This window comes from Toxorhynchites rutilus, chromosome 1, assembly GCF_029784135.1.
Source record: "Toxorhynchites rutilus septentrionalis strain SRP chromosome 1, ASM2978413v1, whole genome shotgun sequence".
Classification (NCBI taxonomy): Eukaryota; Metazoa; Arthropoda; class Insecta; order Diptera; family Culicidae; genus Toxorhynchites; species Toxorhynchites rutilus.
In genome coordinates, this window is record NC_073744.1 from 114,185,941 (window position 1) to 114,212,365 (window position 26,425).

A 26,425-nucleotide genomic window follows, 5' to 3' on the forward strand; every position below is an offset into this window, starting at 1 on the left:
TGAGGTTGAAGTTGGTCAGTCAAGGAGTGCAGCAGTACCAGGGAGGGCATCTTAATGACCTTTGAGACTGAGAAAACGCACAGCCCAAGTCACACATGCCGTCAAATTGCCTAACTGACGGGCTTTGACCACAGCTGATCACATTCGAACATCACTGCAGAGGTGAAAATTACATCAAAGGCTTTGGAGGCATTTTTGAAAGCTTCGTATGTATGATAGATATTCTATGGCATGCAGTCGTTTTGATTACTTGGATTCTTCAGTTTAACTAAACCTCAATGATTTTGAAAGATTTCTATGTTGCGGTTTTATTGAATTTGATTAGTTTGTTATTTTTCTTCTTTTACTATTACTATTTTACTATCAATTATCAAGTTGGAATATTTATGGAGAAATTGAAAAAAATGTTTTCATCTGTCTATTCTACAACGAAGTTGATAACATTTGAATTCTCTTCCTGGCCATAGTTTTGAAGAAATGGAAGATGATAAGGGTGATGTCCTCTGCATATACCGAAATAAGCACATTGGATAGGATATTTTTGAAGAGGGATTTCATACAGATCAGGCATGTTGCGGGAGCAATAACTCATTTCTAAGGGATATAATTTCTCTGGATCCTAATCTTAGAACAGAAGTCGCAATTATGACCCTGAATCCTCTGTCATCGGGGAAGCCTCATATGTAACCATTAGAGTGCCAATGGATGTATGGGAAAAAAGTGACCTTCGAATTTTCAAAGTGAACTTGATGAAAAGTGTTGATTCCCACAATTTTTTTTTGTCAAAAATCGACTTTTCAGACAAGAAAACGGCAAAAATGTCAATTTTTCACAAAAAAAAATTCTAGATGACAGTAAATCTCGACGTTTCATGCAATTTTAAGACATTTGGCTCGATTTTTTTTTGAAAACGTCGATTTCCTTTACACTTCCCTTGGGTGATTTTTCGGTTATCAAAAAACTTTGATGGCTGTGCGACATTTTAAATGAAGTCCGATTGAGCTGATATTTTGCATAGGGTAGTTTTTCGTGGGAATCAACACTTTTAATCAAGTTCTCTTTGAAAATTCGAGATGGCCATTTTCATTGGCACTCTAGTAACCATACAACCTTCGAAAGAGAATCTCGGGATCTAAATTCATTTCACTGCACAGTTCCTCGGATATACGAATTTTCATAGTCCAGATTTGATATTGTTAACAATTTCAATTACCGAATCGAGTATTTTCAACAATGGCTCTTGAGGAGTTTCATGGGGTCTCAAAACCAGAAGTCTGATTTCATCAGATGAATTGCGTGGATTTATTTTTCCAACGGCGTGTAAATATGTTTACCGAATGGGAATTTTTTTGAGCAGAACCTTCGAGTATCATCGGCTGACAATCACTAGCACATATGGATGTGTTTTTTTTTTCAAGTTGAGGTGAGATCACCTCCAATTTATTCGTGCGTCTAGATATATATATATATATATATATATATATATATATATATATATATATATATATATATATATATAAGTTAACAACGAGACCAACCTTAACCCCCGAAGTGTCAACCCTGGGATGAACACGACTCCAAATTTACCTGAAGATAAGCAGTGCCCGCTCGAACAACTCAGAGCCCTACAACAGATACAACAACAACAAGCAGTTGCTCTCGAACTTTTAGAAAATAAGGAAACGAACCTAAATAAACAATGACAATGTTTGCCACACCGTAGTTAGACAGTAAACATAAGCAACGAACAATAAGGACCGAAATAGCAATAAACGATTTAGATCATTAGCAGTATCTCACATTCAGGAAAACACAACACAATGCCGATAATAGCAGCAATAAAAAGGATCGAAGGATCGATAGGGAAATATAGAACAAACAGGTAGAAATAGGAAGTTAGGAGTAAAATGTAATGATGAATAAAAATCAGTTGGTATTTTAGCTTCAAGAGAACAACATCTCTTTTATTTCAAATATATCACCTCCCGAACGTAAGTTATGTAACTTATATATATATATATATATATATATATATATATATATATATATATATATATATATATATATATATATATAATGGGTTGGACGTTATTCGGTCTGAGAAATGCCAATCAACAACAATCAATTAAATATTCAGTGAAAATAATTCAATTCGTTTTCTATATTTCTGATAAAATCTTAAATTCGTTTATTAGCTATATACAACTTAATTGTACAAATTTAAAAAAACCCACAGCAACTTTGGTTGGCATTGTTATTTGCTTCTTAACATTATCGCTAGTCCAGAATCTCTATACTTCCCGCGCGCCTCGGATCGTACGTGGCGGACAGCTTATTGCTGCGATCTCGAATAATCGCAGTGATGGCAGCAAACCCGGAATCGGAAGATGCTTCAACCATTGTGTGACCGCGTGCTCGCAGTCCATCGACAACTTCCTGGTTGAATCCACTTTCGTACTCCGCATGCATCGGCGCTAGCTGGTGATGGATTCGCTGGTTTTTGATGATGGTCTCCAGATCCTCCCCAAAGTACAAATGTCGCAAGATAAGTAAAAACGTCGCGCTGGTGATTCTCGATCCACCCGCACTTCCCGCCACTATCCGAGCGTTGCCGTGCCGGTCGGTTATGACGGTGGGGACCATAGAGGAGAGTGGCCGCTTCCCGGGTGCAATATAGTTCGATGGAGACGCTCGCAGCCCGTATGAATTGATCAGGCCTGGAGTGGAGAAGTCATCCATTTCGTTGTTCAGTATGATTCCGGTTGATTGCGACCGGATCATTGCTCCCAAGCTAAAAATAATTGAAATCATAAACTGCAAAATGCACAAACAATTATCTCAAATTTACACATAATTAATGGTACTCGTGGCGGACACCGCGTCTCCATTGGGTGCCAGAACGGATACGTGTGCCGTTCCATGGTCTTCTTCGCTAGAAAATATAGCGCCGTAATCTTCGAAGGCGGAAAATGTTTGATTATCTAGAATACTGTCACGAATAAATGCAGCGTAATTCTTATTCGACAGCTTTCGAAGGGTTCTTTCTATCCCTGGGACGAAAGATGGATCGCCGAGCTGCGTACGCAGACCATATCCATGTTTCATGCTCTCAACGATTTTGTGCCACGTGAGAGAATCGTTGAACGTCAAATCATCATAGCCGTCTAGAATGTTAAGCATATAACTCAGCACGTTACCACTGCCCGGTAATGGCATCAAATACACGTTCGAGCCATCTTTCAGCTCGGTGTGCACCGCCGGTAGCCAACGAGGTCTACAAAAAACAAGATGATTGATTAAAAATCCAAACACTTTTTTTCGCGAATGTTCACGTACTTATAATTGTAGAAATCTTGCTCCGTAATAATACTTTCAAATTCTCTAAGATCTCGCATTAACTTCGGAAGAAGTGTACCACTAGGACTGTACAGAGCATCTGCGCCTTCATTAGCAATTACTTCCAAACTCTCCGCTAGTACTAATCTCTTGATGCGATCGCCCTCTTTCCAGGTTTGATTCGTTACCGGGTTTATGAAGACCTCGCGTAGCGAGGGAATACTGTATATTTTCTCCTGACGTGGTCGGATAATACGTTCCAAATATCCCGTGACGAGATGACCATCGCGACAAAGATCAATCGTTGGTTGTAACAGCGTTTTCCAATCCAATTTACCGTACTTCTGATGCAGTTCCCAGTAGCCCTTGATCTCTCCCGGAACCGCAACGGCCAAACCTCCTTCGACGGCCGCATGTTGGTTATCAACGTACATGTTCTGCGTAGCCTTAGCGGGAGCAGTTTCGCGGGCATCCAGCGTCCGAACAGATCTCGAAGCACGATCGTAGATGGTAAGCAGAAAGCCCCCTCCAATCCCAGCGCTCTGAGGACAAGTAACGCCGTCGCAAAGCAGCACCGCTATCGCCGCATCTGCCGCGGAACCATTCTGCCGAAGAATATCGGCCCCTATCGCTGCACATTCAGCACCATTGGAAGTGACAGCTCCCCCGGTAAGTATCCTCGCTTCCTCGTGCAGTCCATCGCTGCCACCTTTAAGTCCATAATACAGTCCTAGAACGACTGCTACTATTACGATAGTTGCTAGCGCCGATATAAGCAGCAGCTTTCGTTTGTTGATATTTATTCTGAAATTGGTTCATTGAACGCTTGGTGTTTATCGGGGTGAACTATTTATACAACACGCACTATATGATATGATTGTGAATACGTACATGGTAAAAGCCACACCGAACTCGTTCCACTAATGGCCAGGACAATGAGGCAGATGATCTGATCTTTTACATGAGGTGTTGTGTGGTGTATGTGTGTACGATAGAGTTGTTTCACCGACAAACCCAAAAACACTGTTACTTTTTGTTTTAACAATACATAGGACGAGTTTACACTTTGACCGTTTGACGAACGATTTCTTGAAAAAATTTTGAGAAACACAGAAATCTTATTGGCACAACACAATTCGGTCTCGAATTAGCACATACTTCTGTCGATCCTTTTCTCAGGTGAAAGCACAGAAAGCATTAACTAGACGAATTCATTGAATACATTGAGCGACAACCGACACGAGTAATACTGTGTTCTCCTGGTTTAGTTGTTTATTTTTAGAGACTCGAAACATCGCAGTTCATTGGCATCTAGGGCGTGTTTTTCTAGGAGGATGAAAAAGCAGGATCTACAACTAAAAACATTGGACGGAAACGACAAACAAAACATTGTGGCCAAAATACGGCCGAGACAACTACACAGAATTGGTGTCTAATCAAAGCTGCATTGTTAGGTGAGATCACTTAACACATTAAGGACCGCAAAGAAATCTGTAAGATATACGTCTGGGACCGCACGTTTTGGGGCAAACTTGTACGCTTCATTTGTTCGGATTCCAGGAATGTGGAATGTGTGGATAAAACGGAGGCGAGCCTTCGGTAGGCCTTGTTAGATTCTTGGCACACCAAGGATTTAACCATCAAGTGTAGAAAACACGGGTTATTTCGTGATCCATCCGTAATAGACGGAACGCGAAACACGAGAAAACTTGAGCGGTCTTGAAAATGTTAAATGTGACACAGAAAAAAAAATCAAAAAGAACAATAATATTATCATGAATGGATCATGAACGAATGTCTCCAGATTGTTGTCCTTTGCAACTTTTAAATTGTGAATCAACAATTTCGAGAATCTTTAAAACACTTTGGAAGCCCGACTGAAAGACCCATTATGAAAGACTTATAGCAGTGATTTGTTCTTCAGCCATTCCATGTCAAACCGATATAATGGTTTTCAGATTTTCGTGAAAAGTGGAAGTTTTGTTCCTTATCGCAAAAAAATTAGACCTGTATTTTTTAATTTTTTTTTCTCCCTTTTGAATATTTTCAAAAGCTGGATAATCCGTCGACTAGTGTACGGTATCATCCTCGCTAGCAAAGCGGATAAATATTTTAAAATGCTGGAATCAGCCTATAACAGCGGAATTCGCATAATCACGGGTGCGTTTTACAGTAGTCCTATTAAGAGTCTACTAGCTGAAATAGGTGAACCACCTTTCAAGATGGTATGTGTGCAGAGAATGGTCCACGAGGGAGATACTGCCTCGCCCCATGCGGTTAAGTCGATGCCGTTCCTCCCAGCATCAGCTGGAGGATAAAACGGTTCGTTAGGGCTGGGGATAACTCCCAGAAGGTACAAGCGGTGGCGAAGGGCCTCGTTCGTACTGACTTTGCTAACAAACGCATTGTCTATACTGACGGGTCCGTCACCGATGACGCCTCAGCCATTGGAATACTCGGCGGTAATGCTAAGACTAGCATGAGAGTCCCCACTTTTCCATTCTCCTCACTTGGGAGGCGGAATAGAATCGTGAAAGGGACCTGCAGTTTCGTAGAATCAAAGCATCAACCGACAAATGGAAGGACAGAGCCAACATGTATGAACAACGAATTCTCTCGCGTCTTCGCACCGGGCATACGTGGTTGACTTATAATTTCCTAGCAAAGAAAGAAGAGCCCCCTACCTGTTGCGGCACCCGCCTGACAGTGGGGCATATTCTAACGGAATGCATGCGAACTACGGACCTTCGAGGGAGGTACGGCTTAACCGGTGGCCTAGATGTGCTTTTGCAGAACGACACACGGAAAAAAGGAGACACTCTGGATTTCCTTAAAGAGGCTAACCTGATTCAGTACATTTGATACTGCAATCAAACTTGAACGCTTGTTTAGAACAGTCCACTCAGAATAAATATTTAGAACACTTTCGACATCATCATACATTACATTAATTGAACTTCAAAGTATAATTAAAAATGATATAATATAAAATCTATACATATATATATATATATATATATATATATATATATATATATATATATATATATATATATATATATATATATATATATATATATATATATATATATATATATATATATATATATATATATATATATATATATATATATATATATATATATATATATATATATATATATGACAAATTAAACACAAATTTCTACATTACTCGGGAACTAATCAAGCAAATGAAACTCATAATACAAATAATACAAATAAGTATCACCTTTAAAATGTGTTGTGCATTATACATTTTCATGCCGGGGGTTCGGGTTCGACTTCCGTTCTGGCCGGGATATTTCGTCAAAGAAATTTATTCCTACTTGCACTGTAATCACGCGTATTCTGGAGCCTGCCACTTCAGAATATATTGTGGGCGTGTTTTTCGGCATAGAAATAGAAACGTTTCATGCCGTCTCAAACCTCCATATGTCAGAATTGGCTCCATTTGCTTGAGAAGCTCTCGAGTTATGCAGAAATTTGTGTTTTATGGTTGCCCTCCTTAGAAAGGGGGGAGGGGTCTCGAATTATTATAAGAACCTTTCCCGGCCCCAAAAATCCCTACATACTAATTTTCACAATGATCGGTTCAGTAATTTCCGCATCTATAAGAATCAGACAGAAAGACAGACAGAAATCCATTTATATATACAGACATTCCATGCCAAACTGATATAGTTGTTCTCAGATTTTCTTCAAAAGATTAGACCCGTATTTTTTGAATTTTTTTATTAGGGTTCCCATTTTCATTTTATGGTGGTCCAAAAAATATGTTTTCCACTTTTTCCCGAAAATTACTTTTTTCAAAAATTCATAACTTTTGAACCACTGAATCTATTTAGATGATCGACATATCAAATTGAAACTTATGAGTTAGTTTTCTTTGCTTTTGCGGAAAATTTAGATTTTCGTTCTTATAATTATTGATTGAGTTAGTTTTTCATAATTTTTTCGGTCAAAGATTGAGGGCGCTATATATTATTATATTTTTTCTGGAGGCGATCTGGCGTACTGGTAACATCCATGCCTCTCACGCTAAAGGTCACGAGTTCAATTCTCACTCCCGACATTCTTCCAAAAATGGAAGTAAAAAGTGACGAACCAGCCAAATGAGTTGAATGTCACTATAATACAGATAAAAAATAAAATAAATATATTTTTTCTGGAAAGCTGAAGTTTTTTAACATAAAATATCCGAAAATATCAGAGAGGTGTTATTTATCGTTTTAGAGTTATTATTGTGCAAATTTTATATGTTTCAATTGCCGCTGAAAAAAATGCCGCTATCGCATGAACCTCGGACAATTCAAAAACATCTTTTGACAAAATGAAGGCCGTTTGGAAAACAAAATGCGGTTTAAAACGTTTTTCTTGCATTTCCCGATTTAAAAAAAAAATTAAATTTTAAAAAATATCATTTTTTAGAAGTTCATGCGATAGAGAAATGCATGCAGATTGTATTCATATAAATTCGACATAATTCGGTTCAGTTGAAATTGAGATATCGTGTACGGCAGTTTGAAAAAACTAGTTTCGAGAAAAACGTGTTTGAAATTCATTGTTATGGCCGTACCAGGTTAGATACCGCATCACTAATATGGCTCTAACTTGGTAAATAATAGGACTTTCGATGAGTTCTATCTTGAGTATATTCTTGAATGCCTAAACTACAGAAATATAAAGGAAAAAAATTTTTTTTTTCAAATTTCTAAACAAGAATACTGTCTTAAGTCTTCATTCAATATTCTTGTGTGACTAGACTAGACCTATGCAACGAGAATCCAATCTTCCCACAAGTGTGATATGTTTTCAAAGAAGGTTAGCTCATTGGCTCGAATTTAATATATCGATCATCTAAATCGGTTCAGTAGTTAAAATGTTATGAATTTTTGCAAAAAGTCATTTTTGAATAAAAGGGGAAAAATAATTTTTCGGTACACCCTAAATTGGAAATGGGATCCTATTCCTATTCAAATCTTATTAAAAAAAAAAGTACGGGTCTAATGTTTTGCGATAAAGGACAAAATTACCACTTTTAACGAAAATTTAAATTGCCCAAATTTCCACCGTTCCTTGAAATAGCTCGGGTAAAACTCAGTTATCCATGCAAACACTGTTACACGAGACATGAAGGAAGAACAAATTCATCGATGTAAACATGAATGGGAAAGGGCACATGTTTCGGCGAGTCACTAATAGAAGTGCTGCTCTCTACAGTCTCGTTTCGCTTCATGTCCATTTATTTTATTCCTCACACTGTTATCAAATCGTTGAATAAAAACGAAAGTGTCTTAAATTCGAATAATCTCTCTTGCGCGAAAGTTATAATAGTCACATCAGAGATGAATGCGCAGTCGCGTAGGCGACCATCAGTTAAATGTTCATATATTCTCTCTTTCTATCAAACATACAGAGAAAAGCAGTGAAAATATGCTATATTCATTCTCTCGTTTGTAGTCATAACTGTACTTCGATTCTGGCTCAATTGATTTCTGTTTGAATGTCATAAGATTGCCAATGATTTGAATGCCTGTTCTTCCATAGACGATGGACAATCAGTTCACAAGTAACAATGCCTGAATAATTTCATTACAAATTAGTGGCAAATCAAACATGTCAAATCAGTATAAATCTGCAGAATTGTGAACAAATCTAACGAAAAATCACTTCTTATGCTCCGTTCAATATTTATGTCACGCAAAGAATGATCATTTGTCCATACTATTTTGTTCAATAGTCCCCTAGTTTAGTAGTTTAGCAAGAAGTCTTCGATGGTAATTTAATGACCAGCTGACGGTACTTACACGAATTTTTCATATCAAAGCAAACTTCAAGCTCTCAAACTCTCCCTCAATCTACAAATGTGTTGAATGAACGTGAATACTCCCCGTGAACACTATTGTTTGATGATGGAACGATGACCGTCAAATGAATAAAAAAATTTGAGGTGTCACATATTTTTTAGTTTGACTGTCGATTGAATGTTCATTCTATGATGTTCATTAATGACGCAGCGCATACGTCTCCAAAAATAGTCGTATGATGGTGACTATTTGAGCAGTTTCAATCGTCAAGTGAAAGCGCCTGCTTCAAATTCAAAGGAAACGAAAGCAGAAAAGAACGAAATTGAAGAATTGACGCTCCAGTATGCGTATAGAATACACAATCGAAATTGAATCTGGCTGGAAAGAAAATAAGATGTAAGTAAGTCATTTTCATCTTTTAGTTTTAAAATTGTCAAGCCTTGGTGACTAGTGTGCAGTTCCACTACCAGTTTGAAACCAAGCGGTCGAAAGTTGTATGATATAATTGTTGCCAAAATAACCATTGAATCATATAGGACGTACGTTAAAAGGAACTATAAATCATTATATGATCACAATCTTATACATATCTTGAACGTTTTCGAGTTAAAATGTACTTCTAAACAAATGAAGCAACAAAAAAGAAAACGAAAATACCGGAGCAGTGCAATAAAGAAGAGCTTGAATATGTTTTTGTTTCATTCTTGTTCATAAGTAAAACTATTTGACGATTAAACAAAAAATCTACGACGATAAAAAAAATGGATTTTCTTGCGCTGTAATATGTGTTTTTGTATCAGAGAAATAAAATGCAGCAAATGATTAAACAGGAAAAAATGACAAAAAACTGTCATTCAAACTGAAAATATATCCCCCTATTAAATATATTTCCATAAGAGGAAAAATTTCTTTCAAAGTCTATCGATCCCAAAAATGTTAAAATATTTTGTTTGGTAAGTTATGAGCATCGCACAAAAAATGTCAGCATCAGCCAACGTCAGTAGAAGTGATTATTGCCGAGAGGAGACATAGCAGACCCACGGGCCAATCTTCTAGTTTAATGAAAAAAAATTTTGATGATTGAAATTACTTCAAGATGAAAAAGGGTTTCATTCCTTGGTCTTGGTTTGCGCCCTGATTTGAAAACACGCTATCACATAGACTTGTGAAGGCAATCGGTATAAGGATATTGAATGCCTGCAAGGTGCGTTGGCTGCTAATATATATAAAAATTGACATAAAAATGCTTTGCACTGAAGGTGAAATGTACAAATAAGAGCACCTTTCTCAGGAATGTTAAAATGTTTGTATGTATGGAGCAGACTTCTTATTCTCTTAGACCAGATGGTGCCATGCAGGGATTGAACCAAGATCGACTGGAATGTAAAGCTGTTTTAAACAACAACGCTATCCACAGAACCACTGGTGCTGTTACACAAATGCGTGATAATATTACACCACATTATAGAATGAACTTGGATCTTAAAAGTGAACATTGAAAGTGTTTTTTGAGAGTAAAAAAGAGAGCATAAACAACGTGAACCTGTATCCTTTTCGCTTGGGGGCTCGCCTCTCGCTCGAATAAATGCTGTATCAGTATGAGAGGGTAGCGCATTTCTGTCATTTGTGATCTCATTTAATGTTATAAATGAGGATGCAAAATCAATTCAGAAATCGTGAGAAACAATTATCGCATTTAACCATTTTCCAACCAACAGGGTTATAATGAAGACCACGTCACTTTCACTTCTGATTCACGAAGTTCGTTTAATCACGCAACTGTAGATTCTTCTTCTTGAATGGCGTTAACGTTCCCTGCGAAACTTTTGCCGTCTCAACGTATGCATTAACTAGCGTCATTTATTAATACTTAGTTGAGATTTCTTAAGCCAAATAACACGCCTTGAATGTATTCCGAGGGGCAAGCTCTAGAATACGCGTGACCGCAGTGCAAGTCGAAGGAAAATTTCTTTGACGAAAAAAGCGACAACCGTAAAAAGGATTTATTGTTCTCACTGTTGTGAACAGAATCTTCTATACACCATAATCATTGCAAGAAACAAAGATGATGTTATTTCTTCATAAAAATATCCCATGTTTTAAGCGGGGTTTTATGTCTGCGTCTGAACAAAATAAAATTGAGCAACGTTTGATGCTTCTATCCGATTACAATAGACTATCCTCTTCCCATTAACAACTATATCTCCCATGGTTTTCGCTAGGGAACCACGTTTTAGAGGCGACCCTTCTGGCTTTCGAATTACCGAAAATTGCACAACGAGAATGATTTGCTAGTCCCAAGCGTCATTCTGTGTGTTCTTTGTGCAATTTGGTTGGTTCAGGTCAATCACGGAGAGCAACTACGAATTGTACAGTGTACCCAAGCTCAAGCTCTATCCGATTACAATAGACGATTGCCGGAGATTGATCGCTTCCTATTTTTTTATTTGTATGCCTAATTAGACATAGTTCTATGAAACCGGTATTAGCTTTTGAACTGTGGTCACGCCTAAGCACATTTGACTTGATTTACTTATACAGCGCGGCCTCGATTATATACAGTTTCTGATTTCTTTTCACTGTATATAATCGATCAAAAAAAAAATTATTTTTATTTTTTTTCATGTATTTTTGGTTTTTTGAATATATAAAAGAGGAACTTGATTTTTAATTCATCCCCTTAAAGTTGGAAAACAGCTTTCTCTCATGAAAAAAATAAATTTATCCAGATTCTCTCAGGAGGTAATAGACGATCATATTTGATGAAAAAAATCTTTCTACGCATATGTTCGAATTTCAACAATGACAGAGTTATAGAACCTTTTTTGTTACGGACTCTGTTGCCTCAAACTTGCTCTATATTATAAAGTACGCTACCGAAGACCACGATGTTGTTGCTTTCATTTGAAAGATGAGAAAATTTAGTACAGGATATAGTAGTGGAACATCTAAAATAGTGGATTGAAATAACATTTTGGAAGTGAAAAACTTAAAAGTTAATAAATTTTCATGTGTTATTATTAATTTCATCCTGAAAATTTATATTAAACTACAGGGTGCGGCAGCATAACTTCCTTTTTTAAAATGCGCGCCACTCAGTTAGTTGATGTCATAGCGGAGCGCTAGTGGTCTCGTTCAAGAGGGGATACTGTAAAGTTTTGTTCCGACACGTTCATGGTTCAGTCCCCATCATGCGTTGGAATAGTGAGGAGCGTGCCTTTGCCGTTGAGGTTTACTTTTCAAGCGGATGTTCGGTTATTACGATGAAGCCCATTTTCATTTGTGTGGGTCGGTTAACAAACAAAACATGCGCTACTGGGCTGACACTAACCCCCGAGAATTGCATCAAAAGCCTTTGCATTCACCCAAAGTCACAGTATGGTGTGCAATTTCCTCAGCTGGAATTATTGGTCCCTGGTTTTTTGAGGAAAATGAGGTTACAGTGACAGTGAATTCGAACCGGTATGTAAACATGCTACAAATTTGTTTTCCCACGGCTATAAAATTTGGATTTGGGGGACACTTGGTTCCAACAAGACGGTGCAATAGCACACACTTCAAGAGCATCGATGGCTGTTTTAAGGGAACACTTTTCAGAGCGCCTTTTCTCAATTAGAGACGATTTGGAATGGCTCTCCCGATCTGTCCCCTTGTGATTTTTTTCTATGGGGTTTTTTGAAATCCCGTGTTTATGAACCGTCCAAGAATCCTACAAGATTTGAAGACCAACATCCAAAAAGAAATTGCCAACATAACACCTGCTATGCTAACAAGAGGCATGACAAACGCCAGAAATCGGTTTACTCAATGTATGGAGAATGGGGGACGTCACCTAGAAGATTTTATCTTCAAAACAATGTAAATAAAAACTTTAGACATGTACCTACAATATAAAAAATAAATAAATATTTTCAGATGCATACAATAGTTTTTATTGAGTTTTGAAAAAAGGAAGTTATGCTGCTGCACCCTGTAGATTGTTTCTATCAATTAAATTGAAGCTTTCTATCCGCTCCACAATTTGTTTTTTGACACCTAACTTCTACATTTCTTATTTTGGCTGTAATATCGATATAAACCATTCCTGGTGAAAATTCAAGCAAAATATTAAAAAATCACGATTTTTAGGCCACTGTACATGTAATAGCCACTTAGATTACACCTTAACGTTGAAAGGTTACATTTCTTCTTGAAACAAGTCATATTTGAAACATAAAAAATATATTTTTTCCCAAACTGTATGTCCAAAATTGTATATTATCGAATCACATATTAGGCTGTCAAAAAAGTCCTGCGGTATTTCCGCGAGGTGTCGTTGTAAGCGCGTAGTTCTAGTTGTATTCATTGTATCGAGTCATACTATAGCTTGTTGGAAAGGTATTTTTGCGCGCTATAATATAGTACTTGACAGTGTTTTGTTTGGTTAAGTCGTTAGTGAGTTATAGTGTCGCAATATGGAGCAAAATAAAGAGAAAATCCGACATATTTTACAGTACTACTATGACAAAGGCAAAAATGCATCTCAAGCTGCCAATAAAATTTGTGCAGTTTATGGACCCGATACAGTTTCCATTTCCACCGCACAACGATGGTTTCGACGTTTTCGTTCTGGTGTAGAGGTCGTCGAAGATGTGCCACGCTCCGGAAGGCCTGTCGTCGAAAATTGCGACAAAATCGCTGAATTAGCCGAGAAAGACCGGCATAGTAGCAGCCGTAGCATCGGCCAAGAGCTGGGGATAAGTCATCAAACCGTTATTAACCGTTTGAAGAAGCTTGGATTCACAAAGAAGCTCGATGTATGGGTGCCACACACGTTGACGCAAAAAAACATCTTTGACCGTATCGACGCCTGTGAATCGCTGCTGAATCGCAACAAAATCGACCCGTTTCTGAAGCGGATGGTGACTGGCGATGAAAAGTGGGTCACTAACGACAACGTGAAGCGCAAACGGTCGTGGTCGAAGCCCGCTGAAGCGGCTCAGACGGTGGCCAAGCCCTCATTAACGGCCAGGAAGGTTCTGCTGTGTGTTTGGTGGGATTGTCAAGGAATAATCTATTATGAGCTGCTTCCCTATGGCCAAATGCTCAATTCGGACCTGTACTGCCAACAACTGGACCGCTTGAAGGTAGCACTCATGAAGAAGAGGCCATCTTTGATAAACAGAGGCCGCATTGTCTTCCATCAGGACAACGCCAGGCCACACACTTCTTTGGTGACGCGCCAGAAGCTCCGGGAGCTCGGATGGGAGGTTCTTTTGCATCCGCGGTATAGTCCGGACCTTGCACCAAGTGACTACCACCTGTTTTTGTCCATGGCGAACGAGCTAGGTAGTCAGAAGTTAGCCACAAAAGAGGCCTGTGAAAATTGGCTATCCGAGTTTTTTGCCAATAAGGAAGCGAGCTTCTATAACAGGGGTATTATGAAGTTGGCATCTCGTTGGGAACAAGTCATCGAACAAAACGGCGCATATTTGACTTAAAACAGATGATTGTAACTAATTTTATGAACAAATGAAAATTCAAAAAAAATACCGCAGGACTTTTTTGACAGCCTAATATAATCGAGTCTGTATATAATCGAGTATGTATATAATCGAGTCCGACCTGTATTAGCTTAATTAGCTTAGGGCGTTCCATAATACATGATTTGCTGGAATAGATTTTAAAAATTTTTGATTTGTATGATGTAACCACAATAAATTTAGACTATAATAATATAAATAATATAAATAAATTTAGATTTAGACATTGATCCGCAATAAATTATGCGTCGTTAATGAGCATTGCCTTGTTATCTGTCTTCACTAAACGCTCTGAACGCTATCTGTAACATAACCCTTTGTACTTACGGACCGGTCGATGGAAACTCTTCCAGACTCACTAAAACCCACCGTCAACAAGACATACGTGGCATTCAAAGTAGGAAGCGTTCCCCTCTTTCTGTTTGGAGATACAGTCGCTCTACAATTAGCTGCTTATATGAATTACGACAGTTAAACGAAAATCACAATCCATCTAAAAAGCACCACAACCATCATCACTGCTGATCGCATTCATCGCTCCCGGCTTCGCATCTGCTGAAATCTCGTGATTTTGCAATCATCTGATTACCGCACAGCATCTGAGATAAACAACGTCTAGGATCTGTTGTGTGTAATATCGCTGTGTATCATGGCTTTACGATCAGCAGCAACCCGGTCAATAGAGCCCCGCATTGACTGGCACAACTAAATTAAATTCACGCCTCACTAATTCGCTATTGTGCAGAACAAAATAAATCAAATTTGTGCTAACCTTGGCTGCTCTTGTATGTCAATACTAAATTTGGTCATTGTTCGCGAGGTTAGGCTTTTTCGATCGGAAAACACACTTCGATCAGAACCGATTGGAACTACGGCGGTAACTGAGAAACTAGTTCGATACGAACCGACTGATATATTCAAACGCTAGAGACATGTGGATAAGTGCGAGAGAGAGAGAGAGAGAGAGAGAGAGAGAGAGAGTGAGAATTCTGACTTAGCAAATCACGTAGAAGAACTGTTCAAGTGAGAAAGAGAACTGGAATTAATATTTCCATTCGAATACACACGTGTCAGAGAGACTTCAATGCACGAGACAAGAAACTTTATTGTCCTCAGATCTTTCGGCACAGAATCCTCAAAATGATATGACAATAATTTTTGAACTGAATTGATAATATGATACATGAGAATACTTGTCATTCGAACCGCAGCAAACCGATCTCAGAGAAGTTTGCACGGTTGTATCGAGAGAGCAGCTGATAAAACACGTTGACTCGACAAAACACACGAATCGCTCACACATCATTACTTGCTGGAGGCGTGCGGGAACGTGCGCTTAGCGTACTTTTTAACGCGCTTAACATTTTTCGACGTGCATCATGATTGTTTATGTGACATTTCAACGACTGAAGTATGATTACGAGCTAATTAGCAGATTGTAAGTTTTCTTGTTAGGAAAAACAGAAAAGTATCTGCTCGTTGGAAATACTAATGGGAGTCGAAGAGCTCACCGTTTATGGGATGTTAGGAAGCATGTCTTAGATGCCCTCATTCCGGTGGTAAGATATGATATGAGGATGGAGTTGTCGATCAATAATCATTTTTCTTTCAAGGTTGATTGATATAGGGAGGCGAGCTAGCATAGTGATAACATCCATACCTCTCACGCTAAAGATCACGAGTTCAGTTTTCACTCCCGACATTCTTCCGAAATAGAATATCAAAGTGACGAACCAGCCAAAAGTGTTGAAAGTAGCGAAGAAACGGATATCCGGTAGTTATCCGGTATCCGGTCTATCCGGCCAATATTTGCTATTAACACAAGACAAAAATAACAAAATATCTCAAATAGCTTCATACATAATTAAAAGTAATTTTTGATTACTGAAATTCCAGATTTTTTTTCCAAAATTTAATTAACATTATTTCTAGCAAATCTTGTCAATTGAATATACTCCTTAGAATTGCCACCAAATGTAAGAATCGTGATTGTGATCGATTCGAAATGTTTTCACATAACAGTCGATTTCGTTTGCAATGAAATATTCTCTCTGAACTCGATACTGACTATCATTTTTGTTTGCGATTTCGTTGAAACAGTCTGGAAAGCCAGTCATAAGCTGATCGTGTAAGGTTTCGTCTCTTTTGCTTAGTTTCAAGAACTTCTAAATAGTCTGGTATGATCATCTGGTCCAGAAATGTTGCATTAAGTAATTTGGATTTTTGCCAAGTAGTTGAAATGGCTTCCTAATATAATGCTAAATATGCTTTCATGCGAGGTTAGTTCGGTGTTCCATGTGCAGTCTCGTCTTAGTCCAAATACTTCTTTATGCAGCAAAATGTGACATTACTTCCTATATATAGGGGAATGCTAGATCTTATAATTCTTGTAATTTCTTCAAACGATATCAGAAGCCAAACGCATTGTTCCAAAAGCCATGTAGCATGTTTTTAGTGAATATTTCAGATTATCATAACTGAAGACACATTCCACAAAAATCTCACCATTGTGGTAGAAAAATCATTATCAGAAAGAAAAATTCTGTTCAATATTCCTTGTAGACAACTTGATACTCTATTGAAAGATATTGATTATAAACGGAAAATTTCATCATTGTTTATTATTTTTATGCAAAAATGTGTCGACCTATCTACCTAAAATGTAATAATTTATGTTCATGCACACATGCTGTTTCTAACAGTTTCTTTTTCGCAAATAAAAAACCGAATATCCGGCTATCCGGCCTCGAAGCTTACTATTCGTTTCATCACTAGTTGAAAGACACTATAATACAGACAAAAGAAGGTTGATTGATTTTGACAATTTCATAATACGTTTATGAAAATGTTTCTCCAAAAAAAATCTTTATATACTTTGATCGATTTTTTGGTAGAAATTTCTTAAAGCCTCTCAAATCTCCTGTATCAATTGAGTGCTGTAACAGAAATGCAAGAATATCTTTTTCGACAGAGATGTTATATTTCTAATTGTAATTGTAATTGTTGGTGATGCCGAAGATCCAGATTCGTAGTTTATATCTACACCCAAAGTTAATTTTTAGCACAAGTTATGTCATCTGGATTTATTACATTAAATGAGCTGAAAAATAACAGAAAATGTTCTACTCCCCGATACATGTATATCATTTGTATAATATATATGCTAGAGCCAATATGAGCGAGCGAAACAGGAGACACATTTAAATGAAAGCATTTGAAAGCTTTTTGACAAATACACGGCCCAGACAAAGAAAGATATATTCTCGTTCATGTTCTTCTTTATCCTCTTAGAAAACAGTTTCCAACATCATTTAATGATGAGGTGTAATATTATCACGCTTCAGTATAACAGCACTGGCAGCTATATGGATAGCGTGGTCCTGTGAAATAGCTTTGCATTTTCACTCCATCACTCCTATGTTGCCTTTGCAAGAACAATACACGAACTGGTCATATGTCGCAATTTGTTTCTTCATTTGAATATTCTTTGCCCTCCCGGCGGTCTTTTTCGCATTAGTTACACACACACTCGGCCACCTGTAATTGAGTATTTTTTTTCCGTCAACACCCACCGTTATTCCACATTTCTTAACCACTTCCCTATATCTTAGACAACTCATAAAAACGCCAAGGAGAAACGCAAATTCATAGGAGATTGGGGGCTGTCCACATACCACGTGGACTGAAAAAGCACGATTTTAGACTCCCCCCTCCCCCTCCGTGGACAAGCATGGACATTGACTATACCCCTCCCCTGTTGTCCACGTGGACATTCTTTCATATATTTTAATTTAAAAAATGGAAATAATTGCATTGTGCCTATATTCAATTTTAAATTAGTCTTATTTTATATTTGGTGTTTTTCAATGATAAAAAAACAATTCAAGAAAAATCACATTTTTCTTTTTTGTTGATGGTGACTAGAAATCTTCCGATTCATTCGTCGCTACAAATCATATATTCAAAATATGAAATAGACACAAGTTCTAAAACTTATTAACTGTACTTTCTCCAGCTCCAGTATCTCAGCTTGACTGTTGTCAATGCAATACAAAACCTTTTCCGTCACCGTTGGGAGGATTTTCAGAGGACGCGTTCAATTCCATATATCGGTTAAGATTACACCAGTGCATTGAAAATATGTTTTATTAACAAATTCCCAGCGACCAATCTGCATTGAATATCCAGATGACTTCCAGAGTGGTCGTGAGGCAAAATTATACTAGACAATTCTCGACTCAAGTAGCACATCGTTCTTCCGATGCAACGAAAATTGTTTTACTTTCGGGGCTTGCAACAATGAAATCGTTTTATTCTGATTATAATATTAAAACAAATAACCTTTTTTGAAAAAAAAAAAAATAATGCAAATAGACTTTATTAGTAGTAGCAATTGTTTTCTATTCTTTGATTTTTCCATTAACATTACCCGAAAAGTTATTTCAAATATATAACTTATTTGTATCGCTCTTCAGTTTGTTCCAAATTCAATTCATGTAGTATTGATCACGCTCTTTCTACCAATATATCTTAGTGTTTGAAAATAGGTGAAATCGTTGGCTGCAGGAAAAGCTCGGTTATGGCAACTGTATGAAATGGTGGGTTGAAGTTACTATAACAAAAAATCATTCTTTTTCATCGCATTTGTTCTAATACGTATGAAAACCTATTTGATCATTTATGTAATAATCCCACTATAATAACTGGTCCTAAGCCCAAAATACTACTTCTTCAAAATCGTTTTCGGGAAAATTCGAGAGAACCAACGACAAATACATATCTGCTTTTCTAAAGGTGTTTCCAAAGCAAAAACGAAAACACTATTGATTCCATCCGACATTTGCTCCCTAAATAATCCTACTGAAATTAGAAACATTTCTTCGATGACTTCAATGTACTGTAAACACTGCACAATCAAGAAAAATGAAGAATCACAGCGGAATCAATAATCTATAATTAAAGGACACATAAAATAACATCTGAAGAAATGTAATTCGCCTGCAGAAAATCTTCGAAAAACGAGTGTCTATGGAAAAGAGTTTTTCTGAAGACTTCTGAAATGATTTTGCACAATTGAAAACTGTTTTGATTGAAGCTAATCGAGGTACTATTCAAAAAAAAATGTGTCGAGAGCATTCGAATAAAAAACAATCAATGGGTTTAGGCATATTTCTTTACTGAACTTTGGATGCGAGATACTAGTTAAGATATTGAAACGATAATTAGGACAAAGAAAACAATATTTTGAATGCCTAAAATGCTCCAATTTGATGAAAATATTATATTCTCAATACGGCTAATTCCATAAAACGTAGAATTGTCAAGCTCAATTACAAATATAGAGCAGGAAGACTTATCGCTTGTGATTTCAACCATGCCATTGATCGTATTGATAAGAGTTTCCTCTTGGTCGAGGTACAGAATATGTAGTCCATCCCCGTATTCAAACCTTCTTGTAAAAAAAACAAATGTCGTAATAACATATGCTGATAAACGGCAATCTCACTTGTAGCACCCCAATCTTTCTTTCGGTAGGACAAAGTGATTCTTAACACATTAAGGATCGGTAGGCCTCATTAGATTCTTAGCAAACCAAAGATTTAACCTTCAAGTGTAGAAAACGCGGGTTATTTCGTGATCCATCCGTAACAAACGGAACACGAAAAACTAGAAATCTCGTGAGCGTTCCGCAATGTGTTAAAAAGCTGCTCTCCGGTGGTTAGCATACCTAACTCAGCTGTATCAACGATAATGTCGCCAAATGGACGCTAAATTCGGGAAGTATTCAGGAACGAGAGAAAAGATGGACTGAATCTGCTTCTTTCAATACAAAAGTGCAGAACTCTGTTTTGAGCAGGTTTTATAGAGATTTGGATAGCACTCGTTTTCGCTAATTTTTCGCAAATTATTTGAAAAACCCTCCAAATATTCCGGTCATTTCATCAAGTTATCAACATGGGATTTTGCGGATAAAAATGTATCAGCAGTTCGCCATGTTAAATTTACTCTCGTGAACACCTGGACCTAGAATACAGAGTTCTGTTTATGCTCAAATATGACGTAGCTTAGAAGTTGAAAACGATGATCCTCCGCTACCAATGGAAGCTTGATCGCTAACCGTTTATGTAAGTTTCACTCAAAATACATATTTCAGTGAAGAAGTTCGATGATATGGAAAAATATTCGACATTACCATTCTATGGATAAATATGGAGAACTCAAAATGGGCGGAAAGTTTCAACACTCTTGAAAATGCAGAATAGATTCTATTTATTATTGAAAACAAATCTGAATGTACTTTTAAAAAATATTTGTTTAACGCGTCTACGTGGACATTATCTGTACCCCCACCCCCCTCACCGTGGACAAGCGTGGACATTTTCGTACCCCCTACCCCCCTAAAGTTGTTCACGTGGTATGTGGACAGCCCCTTGTTACATCGGAGCGGGGCCACTGTCAAATGCACAGCGAGTGAATTATTCGTTCGCGCGCACAGCTCAAGGGGAAACTAAAATGACACAATACGAACTGAATGAGAAACACAATTCATTCTCGCTCGACGCTCGCCGGCAACGATAATGCTTCGAAGACTACCAAATGAAGGGAAAAATTTTCTTCCTTCCTTCCTTGTTTGATTTATAGAGATTCTAAACTTTTGCAGTTCATCCGTCTCTAGCCCTGAGAAGGGCCCTTGTGGAGAGAAAACTACAGACCCCGTTCGATTTTGGCCACACGCCCGAATATTTAGTGTTGCCAAAATTGAACCGTACGAAAACCAAATGTTTTTTTCATATTTTTTGTAAAATTTTTTAGTGGTCATAAATATTTTGGGATCAATAAAAAATTACATAATGCGAATATTTTAATATTTTAATATTTAAACACTCCACCACCCTCTTCCTTCTCATTTAAATATGAATGAAATAAAAAAAAACATATGTACTTAGGTGTAACCTAAACGTTACTGCAAATCACCCTCCCTTATATATTGTTATGTAATATGTGAATAACCGCCTAGCCATCCACAAATTACGTTACGCTCCAAGATTTGACTTTGTGTTACGAGCCATACAAAAAGTTGTTTCCCGCGTAAGAATTCTTGTATCAGAAGGTTAAAAAAATCCTTCCTTGGCTCTTGACGAACAGAGAGAGTAAATGCATTCAAACCCTAAACATTTTACTGGCGTTCTAAAAATCTAATTAAGCATTGCACTCACTATGACACAGGAATATCGTTCAGTTTGACACAGGAATATCGTTTAGTTTTCGTTCAGAGACTATTTTTTCATGTCATGAAGGCGTTTGGTAAAAGTTATTCACCGTTATTGTATTACGATATGTGGCATTGATGTTTGCATTAAAAAATGGACTTTTTTCGGATGGTGATAAAAAACTAAGATAGATAACTAAGTTTGATAAATTTCCCATGGAAGGTAATTATATTAGCTTACTTGCCAAAAATGCCTTGCGAGCGGCCTTCCGGTAGTTAACCCGAACATTCACAATGGCAGACGAAAAAATTCATGTAGGCTCCTTCCTGACCCGCTCACGGCCAGTCCGGAGTTAAAGAAGAGCGGCTTTGACATTCCCTTCTCGCTGATTGTCAGCCACAGCACCACCTTCTTAGGGAACTTGGTGTTAAATAAACTTCAATTTGGCGCTCACTTCCTTCACGGGGGAAGTAAAATACGAATGGCCCTGCCAGTTGTTGCCATCCAAGTTGAGATAGGTCTCGTCGTCCATCACCATCGCCACGTCGCCACGATTCGTCGGAAAAATTGACTTGACCATCTCCATCATCATCTCCATTCTGCCATGACACGATAGCGTACAGAATTTAAAGAATTATCTTGCTTGATTTGTAGCGGTTCTATGATTTCATGGTTTGCGATTCATTGAAAACATTCTATGACATTTTCATTCGATATAAGACATTTTCATACGACTTTCATTTTCGTTTGACGTTTTGATAATTTCGCTCTTGTGTGATTACGAATGAAAGAAATGAATACGAAATGAAACGATATCATACGAAGGTGAAATGATATTCTCTTTATTGAGCGTGAAGAGAGAGTAGCACTATTTTCAGCCTGCATGAGTTTGCATGAAATGTGTCGATTGAAGTGGAATTGTAAGGCCCCGATTCCATGTAACAGAGAAACATATTATTTGCAAGTAATTGAAGAGTCTTGAACGAAAACTGTGTCTGAAAATAATGTTATATTATAATGATACAAGCTGACCCGGCAAACTTCGTCCCGCCCAACATTAATTTTTCGTTATCACATCCACGTTTTCTCATTAAGCGCAAGTTCATTGGTCCAATCGTAGAACTGTTCATTGATTGATCTTCTAATCTACCGTTTAAAATTATTTTTTACTATAACATTCTAGTACTTCTACCAAAACTCGACATTATAATATTAGATTATTTTCAGACACAATACTCGTTCAAGATTTTTCATCCACTTGGAAATAACATGTTTTTCCGTTACATAGAATAAATGTTTGACATAGAAAATATGATAGAATGAAGACAGCCCTAAATCGGGCAATTCCTTCCTCGAGTTTTGCTCTTAACACATTCGGCGATCTTTTTTTATTTATATAGGTAGAAGCCGATATAGGATCGTTTATCACATTACAATCTATTTCCACTTTCGAACGAAGATAAATTTCGTTACCGCAAAAATCAAATGGACTAACAACGCTTGTCAATATGTATTGTAGAACACATGCGAATTTTTTCGAATTTTACCATTTTCCTTCAGAGTTTTCCGAAATTTTCAATTGTCATGTTTGGTTGGAATATGTTTGGTTGAAATATTTACATTATTTTTATGAGACCCCCTCTCCTTTCCAGAGGAGAAAGGGGTGTCATACCATCATAGAAACATTCCTCGTATCCAAAAACCCTCACATCCCTAATTTGGCTCCATTTGCTTGATTGGTTCTCGAGTTATGCAGCAGTTTGTGTTTCATTTGTATGGCAGCCCCCATGCCCTCAGAGAGGAGGCAGGTGTATCGAATTACCATAGAAACGTTTCGTGCCCCCTAAGACACCCACATGCCAAATATGGCTCAATTTGCTTGATTGGTTCTCGAATTATGCAGAAATTTGTGTTTCATTTGTTTGGGAGCTCTCCTTTAGAGAGGAGGGAGGACTGTCGAACTAGCATAGAAACGTTCATCGATCCCTAAAACCTCTATATGCTAAGTTTGATTAGTTCTCGAGTTGTTCAGCAACCCACTCTCCCCCTCTTTAGAGAGAGGAAAGGAGTGTCAAACCAACATAAAAACATTTATTGATTAACCCCCTTATGCCGAACTTGGGCCCATTTGCTTGATTAGTTCTCGAGTTATGCAGAAATTTATGTTTCATTTCTATGGCAGCCCCCTCTTAGAAAGGTGGGAGGAGTGTTGAATCACCTTAGAATTGTTTCTTGCCCTAAAACCTTCACATGACAAATTTGATTCCGTTTGCTTGATTAGTTCTGGAATTATGCAGAATTGTATGCTTCGGCTGTATGACAGCTTCCCCTTAGAGAGGGAGGTGGAGTTTTTAACCACCATAGAATCATTTATTGCACCCTAAAACCCCCATATGCCTAATTTGGTTTCATTTGCTTGATCAATTCTCGAGTAATGCAGAAATTTGTGTTTCATTTGTATGGCAGTCTCCCCTTTAAAGAGGAAGGCGGGGTCTCGAACTATCATAAGAACATTCCCCGACTCCAAAAACCCCTACATACCAGTTTTCATGTCGATTGGTTCAGTAGTTTCTGAGTCCATAAGAATCAGACAGACAGACAGATAGAAATCCATTTTTATATATATAGAAGATTAAGATTATAATATTCTGGTGAAAGTACTAGGATATTTATAGTATAAGGAAATTGTAAAGGGTCAAAGGGTAATCAATCAATGAAGAGTTCTGCGATTGAATCCGCAAACGTTCGCTTAGTAAGAAAACGTAAACATAAAAAACCAATATGGGCGAGATGTAGTTCGCCGAGTCAGCTAGTGTTCTCTATATACAGCCATTCCATTCCAAACCGATATAGTGGTTCTCAGATTTTCGTCAAAAATGGTAATTTTGTTCTTTATCACAAAACATTATTTTTTCGCAAAACCGTATTTTTTAAGGGTGCCCATTTCCATTTCAAGGTGGTCCGAAAAATCAAATTTTTCCTCTTTTTCAAAAAAATGGCTTTTTTCAAAAATTCATAACTTTTGAACCACTGAATCGATTTAGATGATCGACATATCAAATTGAAGCCAATGAATTGAAGCGGACCACCGGTAAACTTTGAAAAATCGTATCTAAAAAACGCAAAATATAGCATCTCTGATGTCGAGATATGTTATGTAAAAAATCCTAAAAAAGATTTCAAGAAAAAATATAAAAAATAGCCCTCTCTAGTCCAAAGCCATGAAAACAATAGAAAACGACTACAATCAAAAATTACGAAAATAAAATACATTTTTTCAGCAAGTTCAATATTTTTCAATAAGCTCATTTCAATTTAATATGTCGATCATTCAAATCGGTTCAGTGGTTCAAAAGTTATGAATTTTTGAAAAAAGTCATTTTTTAGGAAAAAGGGAAAAGGTTGATTTTTCGGATCATACTCAAATGGAAATAGTCACCCTAACGAAAAAATAAAAAAGGGTATAATATTTTGCGAAAAAGAACAAAACTACCACTTTTAATGGAAATCTGAGAACCACTACACCGCTTTGGCATGGAATGGCTGAATATAAAAGTCAATTGTTCCACAAAGTTTGCCCCTAGCTTTGAAAAAGAGCGATTCGAAAATCGCTCAATGAATGGTTTGGGATTGAACCCACGAGCGTTCACTTAATAAGAAAACGTAAACTTTCGAAAGTATTCATATCAAAAAATTAATTTAGGGGGGGAAGAAGTTTGCCGTATTTTCTAGGCATAGTATGAAATTATTGCTAGACACAATACTCGTTCGAAATTTATTCGCCACTTAAGAGAAACTTGATTCTCTATTACATAGGATACAAATTGTACGCGGAAAAAATATTTTTCATTCATTAGTAAATTTAATAAAATATGTTTATTTCTCACGAAAACCTACCACCACATTTTGCTTTATACACAAACTATTTTTCTAAACTTCGCAGTCACGAATATCGTGATAGTGGAAAATGTTGTATTTTAACATAGCCTTCAATCACGAGCTTCTGTCGATGAATTTGAATCGAACGTGGCGAGAACTTTTTCTTGAAGGAAAGACGGAAATATTTCAAATTGGTGACAATAAATTTACTGTTTAAGATAAGCTAATTGTGGTACATTTCTTACCGAAAATAAATAAACAAAGGTGCCGCCTGTCTAGCAATCACAAACGTGTAACTGGTTTTCGCAAGTAATATAAGCGTCGTACTTTACTGTCGCACAAACAAGCGCTATCGTAAACTCTGTTATGGTTTGTTGTTCGTGATATTGTTTGTGAGTTTACCGTGGCTTTACGATCGAGAAGTACGCAATAGTGATGTGAAGGAACTCGCAATCAGTGAATTGCGTGGATTTAGTGTTAATGTCACAGAACTTTTACGAGATTCTCGTGTTTTCTACACAACAATGCTTCCTGGCAAAATTTGGCATCTTGACTATGCCAGTGGTACGAATTTCCATTCCTCTAGAAAAACGCATCATCACGTAAGCATTCTGAATGCCTTAACCTTCCACGCGAACAGTTAAATGGC

At 37.3% G+C, this 26,425-nt stretch overlaps 1 protein-coding gene across 1 annotated transcript in view; it reads right to left on the reverse strand.

Annotated features, from left to right (window-relative positions):
• LOC129761401 (scoloptoxin SSD14-like) overlaps positions 1–26,425 on the reverse strand; it is a 103,719-nt gene that overhangs the window by 17,753 nt on the left and 59,541 nt on the right. Inside the window, exons 2-3 of the mRNA XM_055759123.1 lie at positions 3,337–4,140; positions 2,849–3,274 (exon numbers count right to left, since the gene is read on the reverse strand). Coding sequence (XP_055615098.1) covers positions 2,849–3,274; positions 3,337–4,140 — 1,230 coding nt within the window. The remainder of the gene's footprint in view (positions 1–2,848; positions 3,275–3,336; positions 4,141–26,425) is intronic.